A 22,676-nucleotide genomic window follows, 5' to 3' on the forward strand; every position below is an offset into this window, starting at 1 on the left:
TATGTTTGCATATTCTGAAATATTCAGTGTTAGTACAAATATCAGCAGTCTTTGCACAGGAGTTCTGTTCCACTTGCACACTGGTGTTCACAATAATTGTGCCTCTAAGGCTCAGTGTTGTACTTCACTGATGACCCTGCCTTCATATTCAGAGTAAATTTTGGTTACGACATGACATAATTGCATAATTTGTCTCATATGCAACATGTCACTAAGAGTGTGTCAATTATGGCCACAAGTGTGAGTGAGATTTTGCGCAAAGCCAACAAAGCAACACCCTATCCAGTGATGGTGTAAGGAATGTTTCACTGCTTCAGCACAAATCAGGAAGGATGGGGTAGTTCATTGTCCAATTGTAAACACAAGCCTCCAAATGGACCAAAGGAGCCCTCATATGCTGCCAGTATACCTACCTTTGATGAACAATGGATTTTATGATAACAATCTATTTCATTTCACAAGAACATTCCACAGATGTGGATACTACCAGATCCAAATGTATCTTGCTGACTCCATTCCTTCATGACTTTTCTAATTCACCTCTATCCTGTCACTGACATTTAGCAACATGTGCTGTGATTTACCATCTGCCCAGTGACTTTATTCTCATAGTTTGAGTATTCATTGTGAGGCACCCTGCGCATTGGCATTCACAAATGTAGACAGTGGCATCTGCACTCCATTGTGAAGGGATCTTACTTGATCACACAATTTCCCATTATGTTTTCTTTGTTTAGCACTAAACTTGCTAGTGATTTCCGGCACTGTGACCTGCCTATTGGCAATTACATACAGAGTTGGTTGACAGTGATCCTTGCAATCCACACCTTGTTTCCTAAACCTGTTGTGTATTACGTAAAATGAGGTACTCACAATGGTCACTGGCATAGTAACTAATTGAAAGTCCAGAATCTGGATGACTTTTTAAGTGGAATGAATCCTGTGTCAAAATGTAACGATTGGGCTATATCAAATAAAGTGAAAACTTGTGTCCAGAGCATACTGTGTATGACCTACGTATAGACTGCGCAAGATCTGAGAATATAAGCCATGATCTATGCTGAATTTTTCCATTTACTGACAAGTGGAACACATGCGTCCTGTATATAATTCATTTGCTCACCACTGTGGCATATAGACATAAAAAATTAACTAAGCTAAGAAAAGGTGATGAAAACACAATGTAAGCAAATAAGAATGCTCAATGCTGTGATCAGTTCCCAACAGACCTGCAGATTTTTTTTATTTTTTTTTTTTTTTTTACTGGCCAGAATGTACACTGTAGTGAAGTGTGCCTAAACAGAACACAAAAATGTGATGGAGAGTTTTCACATACAATATATATTGTGTACAAACGTAATAACAATTTTTGTGACTTTAAATATGTAGCATCAAATCAAAAAAATAGCTTTAACAATGATAGTAATTTAGCAGAAAATACTGAAGTGCACGAGTGAAAAATAACTATTGCATTTCTTCACCTGAGAGCAAAGAGAGGCCTCTTCATGGAAATAACCACGAACAAAATCACAGTATTCCTTTGTTGTTATTCGGCATGTCCCATGAATACCAATACAGCATGGGTGACCTATAACTTCACAAACCATATGCTCTGCCATTTTGTCTTTGTACCGAAACCGTTGTGGAAAGGAATTGGTTTTCCGGCAGATGGGCCACTTGGTGATGTCATCAGGCCACTCATATGGTGCAATGGATGCTGGAGCTTCACAAAATCTGGAAATGCAAGTAATTTAAATAAAACAACATTACACCTGCAGAAATTATATGTCTAATATTAATTAGTCTCAAACAAATGTGCAACATTATGTGCTACCCATGATAGAGACAAAGGAAAAACCAGTTTAAATATTTTTTCTCTGTAGAAACAGGCTAACGATGAGCAAACAATGGCTGCATTGACATTGTTGTCACTTAAAATTTCTGGAACTACAAACCATCCTTAACATTCACCTTTGCATCTCTCTCCACAACCAGAGATGTAAGTACCTGACACATTCCCCAACTTACTATAATCTATGTGATCTCTTTACAGAGCAGTGGTTAGATCACCTTCAATATTTTATTTTCAGTTAATATTTTTCAGTGTGAATTCAAATGCTCTCATTTTGAGGCTTCCACTATGAACCTTACGTGAATTATAATGCTCATACAGCTATTTTTGTGTCACACTTTTACTTCTATGACACAGAAGATGTGTGCTTAGAATACACCGATGAAAACATTCTGAAAGCACTACACAGTGTAAAATTGACCACCAGATTTCATGAGAGAGAGAGACCTGCCAGTATAAAAGGAGACAGAGAGTTTTTGTTATCAATAGAGAAGCAGTAACAGCAGAATGTGTGGTCAGGAGACCTCAGTGATTTTGAATATGGACTAATCACTACATGCCACCTCAGTATCAACTCCATTAGTGATATTTTGACCTTCTAAAGCTATCATAGTTGACTTTTGGTGATGTGATGGTGAAGTGCAAATGCTAAGGAAGAACCACAGCTAAACCAAGACATGGCACACTTCACGTACTGACAGACAGGAACCATTGAGTGCTGCAGAGGGTGATGTAGAAAAATCACATGAAATCATTTGTTAGTTCCAAAGCGCTATCAACAGTTCATTTAGTACAATGACTGTGCATAGGTTGTTAAAAAGAATATGATACACTGGTCAAGCTCCTCGTAAGCCACACATTTCTGTAGTAAATTCTAAGCAATACATCAAGTGGTATAAAGAGTGAAACCATTGGACAGTGGCTGACTGGAAGCATGTGTTTTCGAATGATGAATCACACTATACCCTGCAGCTATCCAGTGGGAGAGTTTGGATTTGGTGAATAAAAGAGGACCTTACTTGTCATAATGTGTAGAAGCAACAGCGAAGTATGGAGGAGATTGTTTTGCAATAGGGGAGTGTGTTTTCAAAGTAATGATATGTTCCACTTACTGCATTTGAACACTGCTAAATGAAGAAGCATACGAGAATTTTTGTAGCACTATGTACTGTGTGCAGTACAGAAAAGGTTCAGAGAAATGATTTTTAGTATAAAAAATACAGTGCACCATATCATAAAGCAGCACAAATGAGATAATGGTCTGTGGACAAAAACATTCCTGAAATAGACTGGCCTGCTCAGAGTTCCAACCTGAACTCAATGGAACACCTTTGGGGTGAGTTACAATGTCGACTCCACTCTAGACCCCAGCATCCTTCTCTAGTTTCAGCTCTTGGAGGTGAGTGGCCTACCATTTCTCAACAGACATTCAGACACCTAACTGAAAGTGTTCCCAATGGAACTGAAGCCATCATAAAAGTGGAAGGATGGGCACACTCCACATCAATGTCCATCAATATGTGTCTGAATAATTTTGATAAGCTAGTGTATTAAATAATAACATACATCTACATTTAGTTTAAGAGTATGGTAAAACTGCTCTGTTCACAAAATTATATAAATATTTTCTACAGTGGAAAATTTTTATAATCTTTTGCATAGAGTGGCAAAGCATTGAACACCATCAGTCTAATACAAGACATACATTACATACATCAATTTTGCACAAATTTTTTCTTAAATCTACATAATTTTTCAGTGGAGCCTTCCTATTTACATAGGACACACCACCAGGGTGTCTTCACCAAATATTACAATGATCAATAAAGCTATTACTTCTAGTCTGGTACCTGCTACAGTTTCCATACCAACAGCAGCATTATTATACAACAATGTTTCTTGAACAATTTATGGGTGCTGGTTAAACAAGTTGCATGTAATACACTTTAATGTAAATATAACCATCTATTTTACTCTGATATAAATGGAATGGTATAATTTCAGCTGGATTATAATGTATTCAAATATACTCATGAATGTGCTTTGTTATTCTTGCCAAGACAGCATAAGACAGAAGAGAAATTTGGAGCAATGGTATAATTCAGAAATGGGCTACAAGTGATCACAGAAAGACTATAGTTAATGTACTCGCTCCCCTCTTCAAAAAACAAGTATCATCACATATTACTTCTCTCATCTGCATGGATGAGTCATCATCTCATAACTGGATATTAAAAGTGAAGTAATTGGATGTCCTGACCAGTTCAGCAGCAAGCAAAAATTGCTGCCAAGAAAAACATGTAGGATTTCATGAATTTCACAAGGGGATAGATCAGCTGAACCTAGAAGAATCATAATCACTTGTCTTAAGTTCTGAATTTGGTTCACTTTAAGCTTTGAGTTCTGTTTTATCCACACACCCAGCCAAGGAAGTTTTCCTGTAAGTAGACTTAAATGCAATGAATTTGGTCACAGTACTGTAGTAATACCATTTACGTTACAGTATAACATTTACATCTAAAGTCTGTAGTGCCAAGTACCATCATCTACAAAATGGGGACAGAGCTGCCAATGGTGTCAACAGGAGGTTGTAGGATGCCGTTCCCATAAATATGTGATCCCATTTAAGTATTTCAGAAGACACGTTGGGATGTGCCCTCACCAGTGTTTATACCTACACATTCAATCAGTCCATTACAACGACGTTAAGGGTATTCAATATAACACTGTGAGATTACTTTGTACACCACACCATCTTCAGATGATTGTTACGGTTAGTTTTAAGTTATGGCTTATAGCAGCTGTCGGCTATCCACAGGCTGCATGCCTTCTCCTTGCAGCCAGAGACTGTTTTATAAATAAAGGTCTTATTATTCAGAATTATTTTAATTTCACATCAAAGTTGAAATCTGAATAACAGCAATGACCAAACTTCAGGAAAAGGTGCTATTATCTGAATGGTTCTCTTTAGCTATCGAAGAAAGTGATGAAGTTTCAGATACTGGGCAGCTACTAATATTTGTTGACGAAACTAACCACAACTTCAGTGTTTTCGAGGAGTCTCAAAGGTGTGACTACAAGGGAAGATTTATTTCACCACTTAAAACACACAATGTAATTACCATGGCTAAAATTGCTAAGGTTTGCAACTGATGGAGGCACAAACATGACTGGAACAAGAATCTGGTGAGTAGAATTAAAACCAAACTTGCAGAGATCAATTGTGATATCTCATTATTTTTCTCCCCTACTGTCCTTCAAGAAGTGTTATGCTGCCAAGTTCTTGCACATGGAAAGAAGTAATGGATATCGTAATATCCACAGTAAACTTTGTCTGAAAAAATAGATTGATACTTTGCCAACTTCAACAGTTTCTGTCAGATATGGAAGGAGGTCAGTGAGATGTCCTATATTATTCTGAAGTGAGATACTTAAATGCAGGTGCAGTAATGAAAAGATATTTTGACCTAAGAAAAGAAATAAAACAATTATGATAGAAAAAGGCAATTGTGTTTCAGAACTTACAGATCTTCAACAGTTAAGAGATCTTGGATTTTTTACAATTAATGAGATGAATGTGTCGAATATGGGGCTTCAAGAAAAAAAAAAGTAATACCTGATACTCACACATGTGTGAAGGCATTTCAAAGGAAAAACAAGCATTTTACAAAAAAAATGAAGAGAGAAAGCTACATTATTTCCAAAATTGTAAAATGAAATGTCGTGTGGCTACGGCCTCCCGTCGGGTAGACCGTTCGCCTGGTGCAGGTCTTTCGATTTGACGCCACTTCGGCGACCAGCGCGTCGATGGGGATGAAATGATGATGATTAGGACAACACAACACCCAGTCCCTGAGCAGAGAAAATCTCCGACCCAGGCAGGAATCGAACCTGGGCCCTTAGGATTGACAGTCTGTCACGCTGACCACTCAGCTACCGAGGGCGGACTCCAAAATTGTAAAAAAGCTATCAAGAAAGTTGGAATAAACTTTCATTGGCAAAAGCGATAATATGAAATTCATTTTAATGCAGCTACAGAATCATTTCAATGGGAGATTGTAACTTCTAGAAGGTTCCTGGTAAACTGAATATTTTTGCAAACCATTATTCTTGTGGTACTGAGTAATTTACAAATGAATGTGACTGAGCTTCAGTCTAATGACTCTTTATATGAGATCAATGAGGTTGTTAAATTTTATGGCAGTTTGTCATCTAATTTTGAAGAAATAAAAAGGTTTGCTCGCCAATTAATTACAATTTTTTGCAGCACTTATTTATGTGATCAAACTTTTCAAATTCTCAATTATGAAAAAATAAATAATGTTATCATATCACAGATGAGCACTTGAATGCCATTCTGTGAACTTCTGACAGACATGAAAGCAAACATTCCACAAATAGTCAATCAAATAAAGCCTCAAAAATCATATTAAATGTTTATTTGATGCACATGTATTATTATTTTGAAGTTCTCAACTAAGTTATCTGTTTTTTTCCCCATTTATCAATAAAAGATGACGATTGAAATGTAAAAGTAAATATCTGTATTTATGAATTTTTAATACCATAGGTGTAGTCATACATACACAAAATTATTAGTAACAAATGCAGCCCCCTTTATATCATTTTGCCACAGTATGGCTCTTTCCTACTAAGAGGTTGCCAACCACTGACTTAGAGAAAAAACGTAGCTCCGTCTCCTTTTTGTTTTTTTCATATACATGTATTCCTCTGCAACCTTTTTCTGTCAAGCACCCACTCTCTTGCATTACTAAGTGCATTTTAGTTTTATAACAGTCATACTTGACCTATAAGAACATTTATAGAGGCTGTCAATGCAAGCTTGAGATTTTATCTGAATTTGACATGGCAAATTAAAAAGTATGTTTTATCCACATGAAGCGTTTTCTGATAAACTGAAAGACTTTAACTAGAAAATATATGAAATCTGAATATCTCTGAAGTGAGTCATCATTCGAAACAAAAATTAGTCTACTTTGCTTATTTTCATTCGCTTATGTCATATGGTATTATATTTTGGGATAACTCTTCCCATTATAAAAGGATATTTTTGTCTCAGAAATGGACAGTTCAGGCAATATGTGGTGTAAATTCACGAACCTCTTGTCAACCCCTGTTCATGTGTCTGGGTATTTTGACACTGGCCCCTATATATATATATATATATATATATATATATATATATATATATATATATATATATAGAGGTGACTTACCGAACAAAAGCGCTGGCAGGTCGATAGACACACAAACAAACACAAACATACACACAAAATTAAGCTTTCGCAACAAACTGTTGCCTCATCAGGAAAGAGGGAAGGAGAGGGGAAGACGAAAGGAAGTGGGTTTTAAGGGAGAGGGTAAGGAGTCATTCCAATCCCGGGAGCGGAAAGACTTACCTTAGGGGGAAAAAAGGACAGGTATACACTCGCACACACGCACATATCCATCCACACATACAGACACAAGCAGACATGTTTCCTTCCATTTTATATATATATATATATATATATATATATATATATATATATATATATATATATATATATATTCCTTAATGTCATTTCTTGTTAACAGTATTAGGTTATTCCCAAGAACAAGCAGCTTTCCCTCAGTTAATACTCGGCAGAAATCAAACCTGCATTTGGATCGGACTTCCTTAACTCTTGTGCAGAAAAGTGTGCAGCATACTGATGCACCTATTTTCAATAAGCTACCATTCGAATTCGAAAATCTTAGCAGTAATCCACGCGCTTTCAAATCAAAACTGAAGAGTTTCCTCACGGGTCACTCCTTCCAGTCTGTTGAGGAGTTCCTTGAAAAATTAAGCTGATTATTGTTATATCGTTGAATGCGTTTACTTAAACTTATTGACTTTTTTGGGTTCATAAACATTTATTTTTATCTGTTATTACTTTTATGTTGTAATTTCATGTACTGACACATTCCATGACCTCCTGAGTTTAGTCCTATGGAACTTGACATGTAAATAAATAAATAAATAAATTACACTAACTGTGGTAAAAGAACTTGATTTTGAATGAGTGTTAAGTCTCGACTGAAAGTAGGTATCTGAGATAGGAAAACCTTTCCATGGAGGTATATGTGGAGTAGACAGAGGGAGAATGGGATTTTCATATTCGTACATGAACCATAGTTCATACGTTTATACATGTATCATTCACATGTCATCAGATTTTCATTGACATTTAAAATTAGATTTGAAGAGTTTGTTTTAGCATTAATAATAGGGTGAAAGGGCACAAGACTGTGTATACAGGACAGGTAGTGGACTAAGGGATAAAAATGTTATTAACAGACTGATCGATCTAATGCAGCTGGTAAGATTAGCAAAAGCACAGAAATTTGTGAAGAAATCATCATGCCAAAACTGCACTAGTAAGTAAAGGTGGAGTTCCTGGTATGTAAGGGATCCACTCTTAGTTATTTTAACATTTGTGACAGTCACCTTTAATATGAGCAAGTGGTTCACGAAAAGTGTTGCGATATGAATGTGAATCAGGAGTACAGAGAACGTAAGTGATCCTAAGCAGAATGAAAGAAAAGAACAGTTCCCTCATATCATAAAAAACAGGTGGCAGAATCTAAGAAGTAGCTGGATGAGAATGTCATCTGTGTTATTAACACAAACTACATATCAGTAATGGCAACACATGTATGGAAAGGAAACAAATAAAATATATTATGCAGCATAGTAGCTTACTTAAGATATACATCTTTGCCTTAAAGTATCTCTTCAAAAAGAAGCTAGATTTGGTAATACCCATGTAAATGGGAAAGAGGATAATTATGAGAGAATTGCAAAAACTCTGGGCTCTCTGATTTGATCAGAATTTTGAGCAAAATACTTGAAGGAATTTTATACGGTTTGTTACTGTCTCTGACCCCCCCTCCCCTAATATAACTTGCTGTGATTCCTACTTTTAATGTGCCACAAATGTGTATGAATTGTATATTGCCTTAGAATAGCACCCAAAAAATTGAAAATCAAAAAAGTATAGCCCAGGAAGTTGAGGAGTACCTGTTCCATGCAATCAGCTTAAAAACTATAATGGCAACAAACTCTTACAGTCTTGATAACTTCTTAATTTACGTGATATAAAATCAAAGTGAATATTCACAATTACAGTGTTTTCATTAGGAACTATGAATGTGAACACCATTCCATAACTATGGCTACATGAGTGGAAAAAGATGGGAATGTTGTTTCTTTTAGTAGTTTCTTTTTGCATTTGGGAAGACAGTCTTTTTCTTCTTATTTTCTTTTTTAGTTTAGGGTCTTCCCCCTTATGTCTTTTCTTTCTCAGCCTCCTGTGGGTTGGTGGTTCTACTGTGGGCTCATGAACCACATCGGGTTTGCTGTTGACAGCAGACACAGTCAGCCTGTGAGTGGTTACATCGCTAGAATATTAACAGTTAAGTGGCACGCGGGTTAAAAAAAACCTTGTGTGAAACAGAGCCTGTAAGTTGACTCCCATGATTCCCACCCTCTTCTTTCTTGAATCTGTGCCTGTATCTAAATCAGTGTGGAAGAGGTTGCATATGTTTAAAACAAGGTTTTGTTGAGTTATAACAGGCTGATTCTCAATGTGACATAATGAAGTGCCTGACAGGAAGGGTAGTTACACTAAATATTAAAAATCTCTGATGTGATAAACGAAAGTTGAAAGTGAAAAAACAAAAAAAAACAAAAAAAGAAATGGAAGCGTCGATGTTAAATTAAGGGTAATTACATAGATAAGTGTTTGTTTGCATCAAAGAAGACGTACATTGGTACAGGCAGGGATAGGACTGGGGGCAGGAGGAGAGAGTTTCTATGCTACATGAGGCTGTATTAGGGATAAGTGTATACTAAGCACTTCACTATTCTTACAATTAGAAAAGTAACTGACCAACAAGGAGAAGTTTTACTGAACGAAAAAGTGTTTATTGTGAGATTAAGATTGTAGACATTGTAAAATATTGTAAAAAAATATGTAAAATTATTTATAATTCGAGATTTAAAAAATTAGAATGTTGCTGGATTCTGAAAAATAGAAAAAGGGAAGGAAGTCAAATGATGGGCCAAAAAAAATGGAGGAAATAGTATTATTTTAGTTGATGATTATATTGGATCTTTAGTTCTTTCCAGAATGGTGCTAATGGATTTAGATAGTTGAGTGATCAGTGTCAGAATCTTGCAAGTGATGCATCATCATAAACTGTGGGATTTACATGTTGATGTTACACAGTGTCAGAGTATAACTGATGTAGTGTACTTTCTAAGAAATTATGCTCACCACCTTGGCATCTGGCACATTTGTGAACCTGTTTATTGTTTTGAGCACCTGTAGTGTATTTTAATAATATTTTGAGAAAGATAGTTGCTACTGACCATATAGCAAAGATGGCGAGTCACAGATAGGCACAACAAAAAGATTGTCAGAAAGTGAGCCTCCAGCCAACAAGACCTTTGTTGCAAATAGACAAAATGAGCATGCCCCCCCCCCCCCATCCCCTGTCCCCCCACCCCCACATGACCACAGTCTCTGGCAGCTGGAGCCAGATGGAATTTTTCAATTACTTGACAATGATTATATCCTAATATCCAATATAATCTTGCAAATTTCACAATAATTGCTGCCTTTACTGTTTGTTTCTAACCCTTTCCCATATTGCATTAGGCACACTGATCTGTCCAAGTCTCCAATGAGTATAATTTTTGGAATGTAATAACTAATATTTCATTTTGAGCTGGTTCTGTGATTACTGGTACTGTTATGAGTTACATATTTCTTATTTGGAGATTGATTTCAAATTTTTAGATATTAGCAGTTGGTGAATCATATGGTCAAATGAAAATTGTAACATTAATCGTAGTTTTTTTAATTATATAGTAGAAAGTAACACTTACTTTGGATCTAACCCACAAACGGATCCAGAAATTCTTCCTCCTGGGCCAGCATCTCCAGCAGACCACTTCTTCCATGTGGATGTGGTCTATTGGCAGACAGGGATGTCAACATTAACAAAAGCCTAGCTTTGGAATTACTTTTAGAAGTGTGCTAACGCTACTAGTAATAATATCATTTATATTGTTTTGATCTTGCTTAAATCCCATATTAAAATTCTGTATGCTAAACCAAATCTGATTCATTAGCAAATATGAACTAATTCAAATTATTATTAAATTAAGGTATAGGGAAAAATGATAAAAATACAATGATACTAAAGTGACATTATGCACATTAAGAGACTGATTACGAACTTTCATTTTCACATTAAGATATGGCTGAACACCAGTATTATGTCTTTGAAATAAAACATACATTTTTTCTTTCTTGTGGTTGTTTAATATACTGTATTTATATGCCATTCTTTTCTTACAGTGCTTTGTTTTCGAGATAGGTTGGTACAATGAAGTTTCTTTCCATCTACATGTCCTATGTCCTTGTAAAAAGAGATCTACAGATGAATAAAGCTACTACTACTACTACTACTACTACTACTACTAAATTCTGATGCTGTTGCCTACCTAACTACAATAATAATTTAAACATGCAAAAAATAAGATTCGCTGACATATAATACAGCACGGTAAAGATGCTGGACTGGAAAAAAACATATGCAATGAAAAACGGAGAAAATCTATGCAGTTAGGAAATCTAAGTAATTATGTATTATTTACTGCACTAAAAACCTCAGTTGAGTTGTGTTTGCATCAAGAAGGATAATCAACAAATGCTGAACATCATCTCTCAATAGTCATTTGACATCCATTCCTGGATAAGTCCTCCTCCAGACATGCTAGACATGACAGTACATCAAAGTCCATGTTGCTCCTGAATGATGTCACTTGTAATAATTTATTAAGCTGTAACTTAAGTATTTTTGAACCTTACCTGATCCATCTAACATACATTTGACTGACTACATGTGCACACCAATTCTTTTTCATTATAGTCACAATTACACCTTTTACGTAATTTTGTTCTGTCACCAACAAGTCCAACCCCTTGTCCATGTCATGAAAGACTGGTAACAGTATGAACTAGAGGAATGCTTGTGGGGGCAGAGTACAATGGTCACTGTGTGCACCCCAAGAACATTAGGGTAGCTGTGAAGGTCATACGGGAATCCTGAAAAATGATGGCCAACAAGGCTCTAGTGAAGACATGATAGGGCTAACAAGTCAGTAGTGGACAACCTCTTTGCTTTCAGCTATCAAATGAGCTTCAGATCGAAACCAATACTGAAAGTGACAAAAAATTTGAGCAGATCTGCCAGGTATTATGGTCAACGTGATCCCAATTAAAGACAGATTTGTCCAAAGAAATATATAAAAATTGGTACTTATGTTGTATCCCTAGAAAAGGAAGCAAGAATTTAGTAAATCACCAAGTAATAAGAGAGAGGAATAGGACAAAGTGTGATAAGAAAGGGAACGGTAGTAAGGTGCAGGGAAAAGGAAATACAATGTGGTAGTCAGGAACAAACAAAAGAAGAAAGCATGTTGCAATAATAGTTGCTAAATAGTTGGCAAACAAAATACTTACGGTAATGCAGAAAATGTAGGTGACAGAATAGGTAAAGTTTAGATAGTGACAGAAGGAAATATTCTTGATGTCATCCAAATGGCCTTGCTGCAGTGGTAAAACTGGTTTCTGTCAGATCACCAAAGTTACGTGCTTTCATGCTTGGCTAACACTTGGATGGGTAACCGTCCAGGTCTGCCAAGCACTGTTGGCATGCAGTATCCCCTTATGAGGCCACTCAAGGAACTACTTGACTGAGAAGCAGCAGCTCCAGTCACAAGAACTTGCAACAGTTGGGAGACCACTGTTCTGATCACATGCTCCTCCATATCCACATTCAGTGATACCAAATATCTGAGGATGACACAGTGGCTGGTTGGTACCATTGGGCCTTTTGAAGCCTGTTTGGATCGGGAGAGAGAGGGGGAGGGGGAGGGAGAGGGGGGGGGGGGAGGGAGAGAGCCACAAAAGTTAATCAAAATAAAAATATAAACAAAAGTATCTGGATAAATAATGATGTCATTGAAGCATGAGAAAAATTGAAATTATTCCACAAGGCAATGTTGAATAATAGACAAAATCTCCAGCTACAGGAGGCCTTCAAAATGTGTCAAGAATGCTATAAAGATTTATTAATACAGAACAGGAGCAACTACATTGCAAACAAGCTTCAGGCTTCACACAGTGTTACTACTGGTGTCCGGGGAGTGATGAACAGTTTTAGAACAGGCACAGAGAAATGCTGTATGGACTTTGATATTGACCACAATACGATGGTAGTAAAAGATCAACTTGAAATTGCTAATATATTCAATGAATATTTTTCTTCAGCAGGGGAAGCTATCAGTGACAAACATAATAACCTGCTGTATAATTTTAAAGGCAATCCATCTGAGCATGGGATACATCTAGCCCACACAAACTGCAAAGAAATAATTAACATCATTAGCTCTCTAAAATCTTCCATTTCTGCATGGCATGATGGTCTCAATATTAATGTATTAAAAGTGTGCAGACAAAATGTCTCTGTACCTCTGTCTGTAGCAGTAAATAATATAATAGAATAAGGGACTTTCCCAGACAGACTAAAAATAGGTCCGGTAACACTGATCTTTAAAAAAGGAGACAAACACCAAATTAAAAACTACAAATCAAACTCAATACTTCCTGTCCTTTCCAAAATAGTTGAAAAAATCAGATACAGCAGAATTATACACTTTCTCCAGATGCACAACCTAATATCTGAAAATCAAAATGAACTCTTAAAATGTAAATCAACTAGCACGCCAGCTGCTCAGTTAATTGAAGTGATAATAGGTGGCGCCAAGAACAAGCAATTTGTTGCAGGTATATACCTACAACATAGAACCACAATAAAGAGAAGAACAACAAAGGTTTTGACCCAGAAGATCAACTCTAGATGTCGTATTTACAGCCAGACAGGCTGGAGGAAAGAAATGGGAATTCATGAGACATTGTAGTTGCATTCATAGATATAAAAAAGATGTTTCACTCTGTTAGAATGGAAGAGACATGGAAAGGTCTGAAGAGACTGTAGTTGTCAAAAGGAATGCAACTCAGAGTCAGAAACTCTTACAATAAATGCCTCAATTGTGCTATAAAAGATGGTAAAAAATCAGAATTGTTTAGAAATGACAGAGGGGCTCAACAAGGAAGTGTGCTCACACAAGTGCTCTGTAATATATTCACTGACATCATCATACACAAAATTAGCCAAGGGTCAACAGCAGATGATATGAAAATTGTCGCATATGCAGATAATGAGATGATTTGGGAAGAAAATGAGCAGAAATTGGAAGAACAAATAAATATCTGGCACGGAGAGTAATTGAAGAAACTATACCAGCAAAAAATGAGGCGATGAAAATCAACAGGAAAAATTAAAAAAAAAAAAGAAGGATAGAAGTTGTGATGGAAAAATTATGAAAGCATGTAACTTCAGAGAAGATGGACATTTCTTCAAAATTTTATTAATTAGATATTGAAAAATACCTGCAAAAGCAAAGATTATGATACACAACTTATATTATCTGACAATTTTGACCTATGGATCAGAATGTTGGACTCGCATAAACGAACATCTGAGCAAAATACAAACAACAGAGATTCACTTTCTATAAAGGATCCTGGGTAAGATGAGAAGGGACACGATAAGGAATTAAACATAATGAAATACCCTTCAGATCAATCCCCTAACTTTTGTATTGAGAGAAATACACTTAAATGATTTGACAAGAAAGACTCCAAAAAGAGCTTAGTAGTGGACAGAATCTGGACAAAGTCCAGTTGGAGGACCATAAACAAGACTGACAGACAAGGTGAAGGATGATGTGAACTACAGAGGACTTCAGTGGGAGGAAATGCAGGATGACAGAATGTGGGGGAAAAGAGAAGCTTCAAAGACGTGCTGTAAGCGACTTGCATAAGCAGAAATGTTTCAGGAAGAAGAAGATGAAACTTAATTTTGTTCTATGGTTCATTTTTGTTTTATTTTGTCTCTTGGTAATTATCACTGTGAATCTCTCAATATTAAATTGAAGAAGCCCTAAAGCTTTGAATGGTTTTCACATTAATAGTCCATGTTTCACTCCCATAAGTGAATACTGGTAAAATATACTATGAACTTTCCTTGTCTGGCAGATTGGAAGCTTAGTTTTGAAATTCTGTTTAGTTTACCAAAAGCAAGTCAGGTAACTTTTCTCTTAATTTCTTTTCTAGTCCATTCAGTTGTTGTCTTCGACCACCCCAAATACAAAAACCCTTCAACTGGCTCTGTGATGTCATTGTTACTTCATACTATTCTCTTTGCAGTGTGTACATGACTGTAGCCTTGCTATAATTTATTTTCAGGCTTAATGTCAAACTTGCTCTATCAAGTTCTTCTGTCTTTCTTTAAAGTTTATCTACACTGAAGGACAACTATACATTGTCATTAGCAAAACAAAGGTGGTTCAAATATATTCTATTAACATGCATTCCTTCTTCTTTTCCCAGTTTAAAGATGTTAAAACTTCCTCTAGATCAGGTAATAATGGTTTTGGTGATATTTAATCCCCACACTCGACTTTTTTTTAAATTCTGCAAATCTTATTATCCTGATGAACTGTATCACAAGCTGTAGCATTCACATGTATACTCTTAAGGGCATTAATATAATACAGATCATAGCTTGGTTCTCAAGGACTGTTGGTATAGATTTTTTTGAAGCAGAATCCATAGCTTTCACAAAAATCTATGAACCCCTGACAAAGTAGTAATTCATACTCATTGCTCCATACTGCAGGGGGAGGCAGCTAAGAAAGACCATTACAAAAATATATACAGAACAAATAAATATATTGCGGTATAACTTTTGATAAGTTACAGCTGGCTATGTGGTGCAATTTCTCACATATGCGAGTAATTTTATAGTTGGTGAATAATGTCACTGATTTTCTTTAAAGGAAGTAAAGACAATTTGCTGTGGCATGGAAAGAGCCTTTGAAGACAACTTCAGCTTCATAACAAATGTGGAGCCTGATCAAATAGTAACAAGACAACAGCACCACAAACAACTGTCCTACCTCCAAGAGAAAGAATGCCACAATGTCTGCTCTGCTGTACCAAACAGAAGCAAACAAATAACTCAATTTATCTGTGTACTTGAAGCCCATCAGTCTGTGCTATACAGTTGTAGTGGTTAAACAACCTGTTTGTGCAGGTATTCAGCAGTTAACAATTTATATGGCAGTCAAAAATGCAGGTGTAACTTTCAGTTATGACAAATGTCTCCAAACTGTTGGAGCAGCAGTGTCATGTGATGGATGGTATCCTCATCACATCCAGTGCTCATGACAAGTCCAATATCACTATTTTATAATAAGGATGCTAAATAAATAAATAATCTGTATTTACTATCATGACAACAAAATTTGAAGAAACCGGAAGTGTGAAGAACAAAATATTTGAATGAAAAGAACAGCAAGTGACGAGAAAAATGTAACTAATGTTCAGGAGCGATAAAACATGAGCCACATGTCACTACGAGGCAATTTGAATATGCACGTGGGACCAGCCTAAAGAGTATTCTGAGAGTATAAGAATCCAAACACATTTCATCCTTTCCACATTTTGCTGCATCAACAGCTTCATGCCAGAGTTTCAAAAGTGGTTACTGTTCTCTATATGTAGTCTACAAACAGTGAATAGATGCAAGACTTTATATATGGATGGAGTATTGTTAACAGACCATGGTAAATCAATCTTCACAATATGCGCTACTGGTCAGCTAAATATCGATTCTGGCCGAGGATAAACAACAACCCTGGTCTGTCAGTGTGTGGTATGGGCTTTTCAGTAGTCACATAATTTGTTCCTGTTTTACTGATAGGACTCTAAATGGCCACATATATCTACAGTTCCCAATTATATGCTGCCACAGTTATTGGACATGACACAGCCCATATATCAATGTGAAGGATGTCCCACTAATGTTGCATACATAATTTTAGAACTTACCAGAAAAGTTAAAAAAATGAATGATTAGTTATGCAGGAAAAGCAAAATGGCTTTTTCTAATAGTGTGAAAAATGAAACCAAGACTCCTACATAACTCCTCAAGATATGAAATTACATATAACATGGGGCTGTACTGCTTTAAGTTCCAATGAAATTTCATCAGTTTGATCTGCAGCTCCTTGTGTTGGCTGTGTTTTTAGTTAAAATTCTAGGATGTGAGGTCTGCCAGTTATGCAAAACACCATTTTGCCCGCGAAAGGCAAAGGTCCCGAGTTCGAGTCTCGGTCGGGCACACAGTTTTAATCTGCCAGGAATTTCCACATCAGCGCACACTCCGCTGCAGAGTGAAAATCTCATTCTGGAAACATCCCCCAGGCTGTGGCTAAGCCATGTCTCCGCAGTATCCTTTCTTTCAGGAGTGCTAGTTCTGCAAGGTTCGCAGAAGAGCTTCTGTAAAGTTTGGAAGGTAGGAGACGAGGTACTGGCAGAAGTAAAGCTGTGAGTACCGGGCGTGAGTCGTGCTTCGGTAGCTCAGTTGGTAGAGCACTTGCCCGCGAAAGGCAAAGGTCCCGAGTTCGAGTCTCGGTCGGGCACACAGTTTTAATCTGCCAGGAAGTTTCACATCAGCGCACACTCCGCTGCAGAGTGAAAATCTCATTCTGGAAACATCCCCCAGGCTGTGGCTAAGCCATGTCTCCGCAGTATCCTTTCTTTCAGGAGTGCTAGTATTGCAAGGTTCGCAGAAGAGCTTCTGTAAAGTTTGGAAGGTAGGAGACGAGGTACTGGCAGAAGTAAAGCTGTGAGTACCGGGCGTGAGTCGTGCTTCGGTAGCTCAGTTGGTAGAGCACTTGCCCGCGAAAGGCAAAGGTCCCGAGTTCGAGTCTCGGTCGGGCACACAGTTTTAATCTGCCAGGAAGTTTCACATCAGCGCACACTCCGCTGCAGAGTGAAAATCTCATTCTGGAAACATCCCCCAGGCTGTGGCTAAGCCATGTCTCCGCAGTATCCTTTCTTTCAGGAGTGCTAGTTCTGCAAGGTTCGCAGAAGAGCTTCTGTAAAGTTTGGAAGGTAGGAGACGAGGTACTGGCAGAAGTAAAGCTGTGAGTACCGGGCGTGAGTCGTGCTTCGGTAGCTCAGTTGGTAGAGCACTTGCCCGCGAAAGGCAAAGGTCCCGAGTTCGAGTCTCGGTCGGGCACACAGTTTTAATCTGCCAGGAAGTTTCACATCAGCGCACACTCCGCTGCAGAGTGAAAATCTCATTCTGGAAACATCCCCCAGGCTGTGGCTAAGCCATGTCTCTGCAGTATCCTTTCTTTCAGGAGTGCTAGTTCTGCAAGGTTCGCAGAAGAGCTTCTGTAAAGTTTGGAAGGTAGGAGACGAGGTACTGGCAGAAGTAAAGCTGTGAGTACCGGGCGTGAGTCGTGCTTCGGTAGCTCAGTTGGTAGAGCACTTGCCCGCGAAAGGCAAAGGTCCCGAGTTCGAGTCTCGGTCGGGCACGGAGTTTTGCATAGCTGGCAGACGTCACATGCAACAATTCCAATGAAACTGAATGTGCAGTATTGGCCATTTGTAATCATTAAGGCATGTGTCACTGCTCAATTTCAACATTGAGCACTTGATATGCCAGACATAATAAAAAAAGTCATAAAGTGTAAATGAGTTATACATTTGCTTACGTTTGATACAGCAGGCTAGACATTTGTGGGGCATTTTCTCTTGGTGATGCGACAGTGATGTGAAGCTCTGTTATATTGTTTCTATTTGATCAAGTTTCACACTCACCACAGTCCTCTTCAAAGGCTCTTTCCTATGCCATAAAAAAGTATAATTCCAATAAAAATGGTGTTATAATTTTGCAGCTATAAACACTAAAAATAACAAGAATGTGTCAGAAAATTCCCCTCATTGTCAGCAATGACTTAAAAGAAATCACACCTTGATATCTTGACTCATTATGGATATATTTTGAGTGGTTGTCATCATTGTCTCAGCCGACACAATTTCACTGATGACTTGCAAGTGGTCCATTGTGCAAATTTATACCTACTTTTAAAGTCAGTGTGTTCCTGTGAATTGTTAATAATCAAATGATTTTGCATACAGTTAGTAACTGTTTTACTGAGTAGCTTGCATATAATGAAAAGGAATTTGATAGATCTATAGTTTTTTATGGATTTTCTGTATCCTTTTTAGTGAAGCAGGACCATTACAGCGTTGTTCAAGATTTGTAGGGCTGCTTTACTTTGCAGATATACTACAATCATTCTTCAAGTTCCTTGTTATTTCTCCAGCTTTAATCATTTCTACTGAAACATGATTATCTTCAGGCATCTTTCCTTTCCTCATACCACAATTAGATTACACATCCCACCTGATATTCCTTCCAGAATGTTATTTTCATTACTAACTGTGTTGCTAAGTCATCTCTTAAACTTAATAAATACTTACAGAAATTTTTGAATACTTGTATAGTGGTTTTTGTTGCTAATTAGTTATGCAGCCACTTGCCATCACAACTAATGAAATGTAATTATCATCTAGCAATAAGTATCTGTATTGTCTTATTCACACACTTACTGTCTTCAGATGTGTCTTTTATAAAATTTTCATTATAATATCTTATCATACTCTCAAAGACAATTCCTAATGGTTTTGTTCAGTTATGAATTTTTGTTGTGTTTTCTTAATGGTTTTTGCAGAATTCTCATACCCTACATAATAGCTGGATTGTTTGATTTCCAATAGAAATTTATTTTTCTGCTTGCTTCAGCAGCTGTCAATGAATATTGCTTTCAGTCTATGTATGTAGGCCTATAAGCTTCATTTTCAAAGCTGCTAAATTTGTGTGATTTGCTAAATCTCCCTAATTTTAAATAAACACATCTACCTTTCTGATTTATAATCTAACAAGTTTCATTTCTTCTAACTCTGCATCTTTCTAATCTTGAGTCCTTAAAATTCTAGAGACCATCACATCTTGTACAAAAAATGGTTTAGGATGATCAAATGCAGTACAATTTATTTACTGCTTAATAAAATACAGTGAATTTAATTTTCAGTTCCATTCAGTACTTTCGAAGTCAATTTTCTATTTGTTTCCTCCTGGATGAACGTTTTACAGTCAAGTATGTCTCATTCCATATCTTACGATCTCTGCAAAGGTTACCATGGTCTATGGTTAGAATCATTGATTACCAATCATAAGGTCCTGAATGTCAGGTTTCATTCCAGTCACTCCTTAGATTTTGAATATAAATCATCTGGAATGGCATCTTAAGACTTCCCCATCCACTTGTGGCGACCATCAACCGCCAGTAGCTGCCACCTACGACGAGCGGAGTAAACAGTCTTTGGGGACTTGTTGTTCTTTGGGTTGGTCTTGTGGACTTGGGTTACGATGTGTGTGTCGTGATTTTCGGAAGTGTTTTTCTTGTTTTTTCTGTAATTACACGAGCCTTAATAAAAGTGCCTGATCATAATAGGTTGGAGTTTTCTGTGCGTGGTCAGTCGCTATAGCCAGAAAACCCAAATTGGTGACCCCAAGTCGCGAAAATACGTTGCATTCATTCGCTGTGTATCACCGGTTTCACACCAATAGAAAATGTCACAACCTCCCATTTTTCCGGCAGTGCAGGACACCACGACCGCAGAATGGACAATCGACTGTGAAGTCCTGTGCTTTACCCCACATGCTACTAATACAGTGGGAATGTTTGTATCTCTGGTGTTTGCTTCGACCAGCCAGACGACCCTAACCTCCACCGGCATACCACAACGGGCACTGTACACATCAGTGTAGACACCTTCTACGGCATCTGCAGCGAATTGACATATGGTGCAGGGAATGGCAATTGAATCTCAATGTAGACAAGTGTAATGTGCTGCGGATACATAGAAAGAAAGATCCCATATCATTTAGCTACAATATAGGTCAGCAACTGGAAGTAGTTAATTCCATAAATTATCTGGGAGTACGCATTAGGAGTGATTTAAAATGTAATGATCATATAAAGTTGATTGTCGGTAAAGCAGATGCCAGACTGAGATTCATTGGAAAAATCCTAAGGAAATGCAATCCGAAAACAAAGGAAGTAGGTTACAGTACGCTTGTTCGCCCACTGCTTGGATACTGCTCAGGAGTGTGGGATCTGTGCCAGATAGGGTTGATAGAAGAGATAGAGAAGATCCAACGGAGAGCAGCGTGCTTCGTTACAGGATCATTTAGTAATCGCGAATGCGTTACGGAGATGATAGATAAACTCCAGTGGAAGACTGCAGGAGAGACGCTCAGTAGCTCAGTACGGGCTTTGTTGAAGTTTCGAGAACATACCTTCACAGAGGAGTCAAGCAGTATATTGCTCCCTCCTATGTATATCTCGCAAAGAGACCATGAGGATAAAATCAGAGAGATTAGAGCCCACACAGAGGCATACCGACAATCCTTCTTTCCACGAACAATACGAGACTGGAATAGTATGGAGAACTGACAGAGGTACTCAAGGTACCCTCCACCACACACCGTCAGGTGGCTTGCGGAGTATGGATGTAGATGTAGATGTAGATTCTATGCTCAGCAGAATGCTCATGGACCATGCAGCTGTCCAGTTTTGGGCTCCACAGGCATGACTGCCCCCTCCTCAGAGTGGTCCGCCGTTTAATGTGTCCCCCTCCGTGCCGGTCGAAGGGACACTCTCGTCAATTGCACCGGGCCATGTATACGGCTACCCATCCTGCTGCTCCACACACACCTCGGGTGGCACACCTGCTGTGGTTCCGCCCTGTCACTTGGTGCTCAATCGCGATTTTGCGCCTCTACTCTAGATTTTGTTTGCATCCAACGTTGATCCTTCCGCATTGCCGCACTGTGCTCGTCGTGTGGCAGGTATAGATTTCCTGCCTACAAGGACTGGATATCAAGTCTTGCCTGCACATCTAATGGATGTTCAATGCAACACATTGCCCGCCACTGAGGCACAGTTCGCATCGGTGAACACCATGCAGAATCCCTGTACGATTCGTGCCTGTACTACACCCCTCCAAGCACTGGTCCCCAGTCATCTTCTGAAGCTGCCACCATTACAACAGGACAATCCAAAGACATGGTTTACTTTGGTGGAAAACATGTTGGACATACACGATAATGCAGATGACAGCACTCGTTTTGTGTGTTTAGTGAACCACCTGCATGACCACCCTGATCTCATCAGTGACTTGTTGCTGGACCCACTTTAGTGCAACAAATATGCCTCTGCCCGTGCATTACTCATCGAACTCCTTTCTCGTCCACCAGCCGATACGATTCACAACATTGGTTATGACGAGACTTTAGGCAACAGAACCCCTCACAGCTGTGGCAACACTTGCGTGCGCTGGTCAGTATCGAGATTTTGCCAAACTTAGTGCTCTGCGCATTGTGGTTGGTGAAGCTGCCGCAAGAACTACAATTACATTTGCTTCCACGTACCGTAGCGTCACTCGAGGATAACTACGGCTGGCAGACCAGGCATATGCCATTATTCGGCACCGCCACCTCTCGCGCAGCACAGTGCCTAATACCTCTGAGGTTGATAATCCTGTGAATATACTTTCACTGTTGGGTGGTAGAGGCTGGGCGCATGGGTATTGCGGACAGCACATGGAACAGCAGCCATCTAGTGGCTGAGACCGGGAATCGTGAGCAGGCCGGCACCAGCCTCTCCCCACCCCAAATGGGCTAGCGTCTGCCCGCCCTACCTTCCCCTCGCCTGACG

The 22,676-nt window shown here is 38.2% G+C and overlaps 1 protein-coding gene across 1 annotated transcript in view; it reads right to left on the reverse strand.

Annotated features, from left to right (window-relative positions):
• Positions 1–22,676, reverse strand: part of LOC126457652 (inactive rhomboid protein 1) — a 284,568-nt gene that overhangs the window by 58,030 nt on the left and 203,862 nt on the right. The window contains exons 10-11 of the mRNA XM_050094140.1: positions 10,788–10,873; positions 1,482–1,734 (exon numbers count right to left, since the gene is read on the reverse strand). Of these exons, the coding sequence (XP_049950097.1) occupies positions 1,482–1,734; positions 10,788–10,873 (339 nt within the window). The remainder of the gene's footprint in view (positions 1–1,481; positions 1,735–10,787; positions 10,874–22,676) is intronic.

The sequence above is a fragment of the Schistocerca serialis genome, chromosome 2 (genome assembly GCF_023864345.2).
Source record: "Schistocerca serialis cubense isolate TAMUIC-IGC-003099 chromosome 2, iqSchSeri2.2, whole genome shotgun sequence".
NCBI lineage: Eukaryota > Metazoa > Arthropoda > Insecta > Orthoptera > Acrididae > Schistocerca > Schistocerca serialis.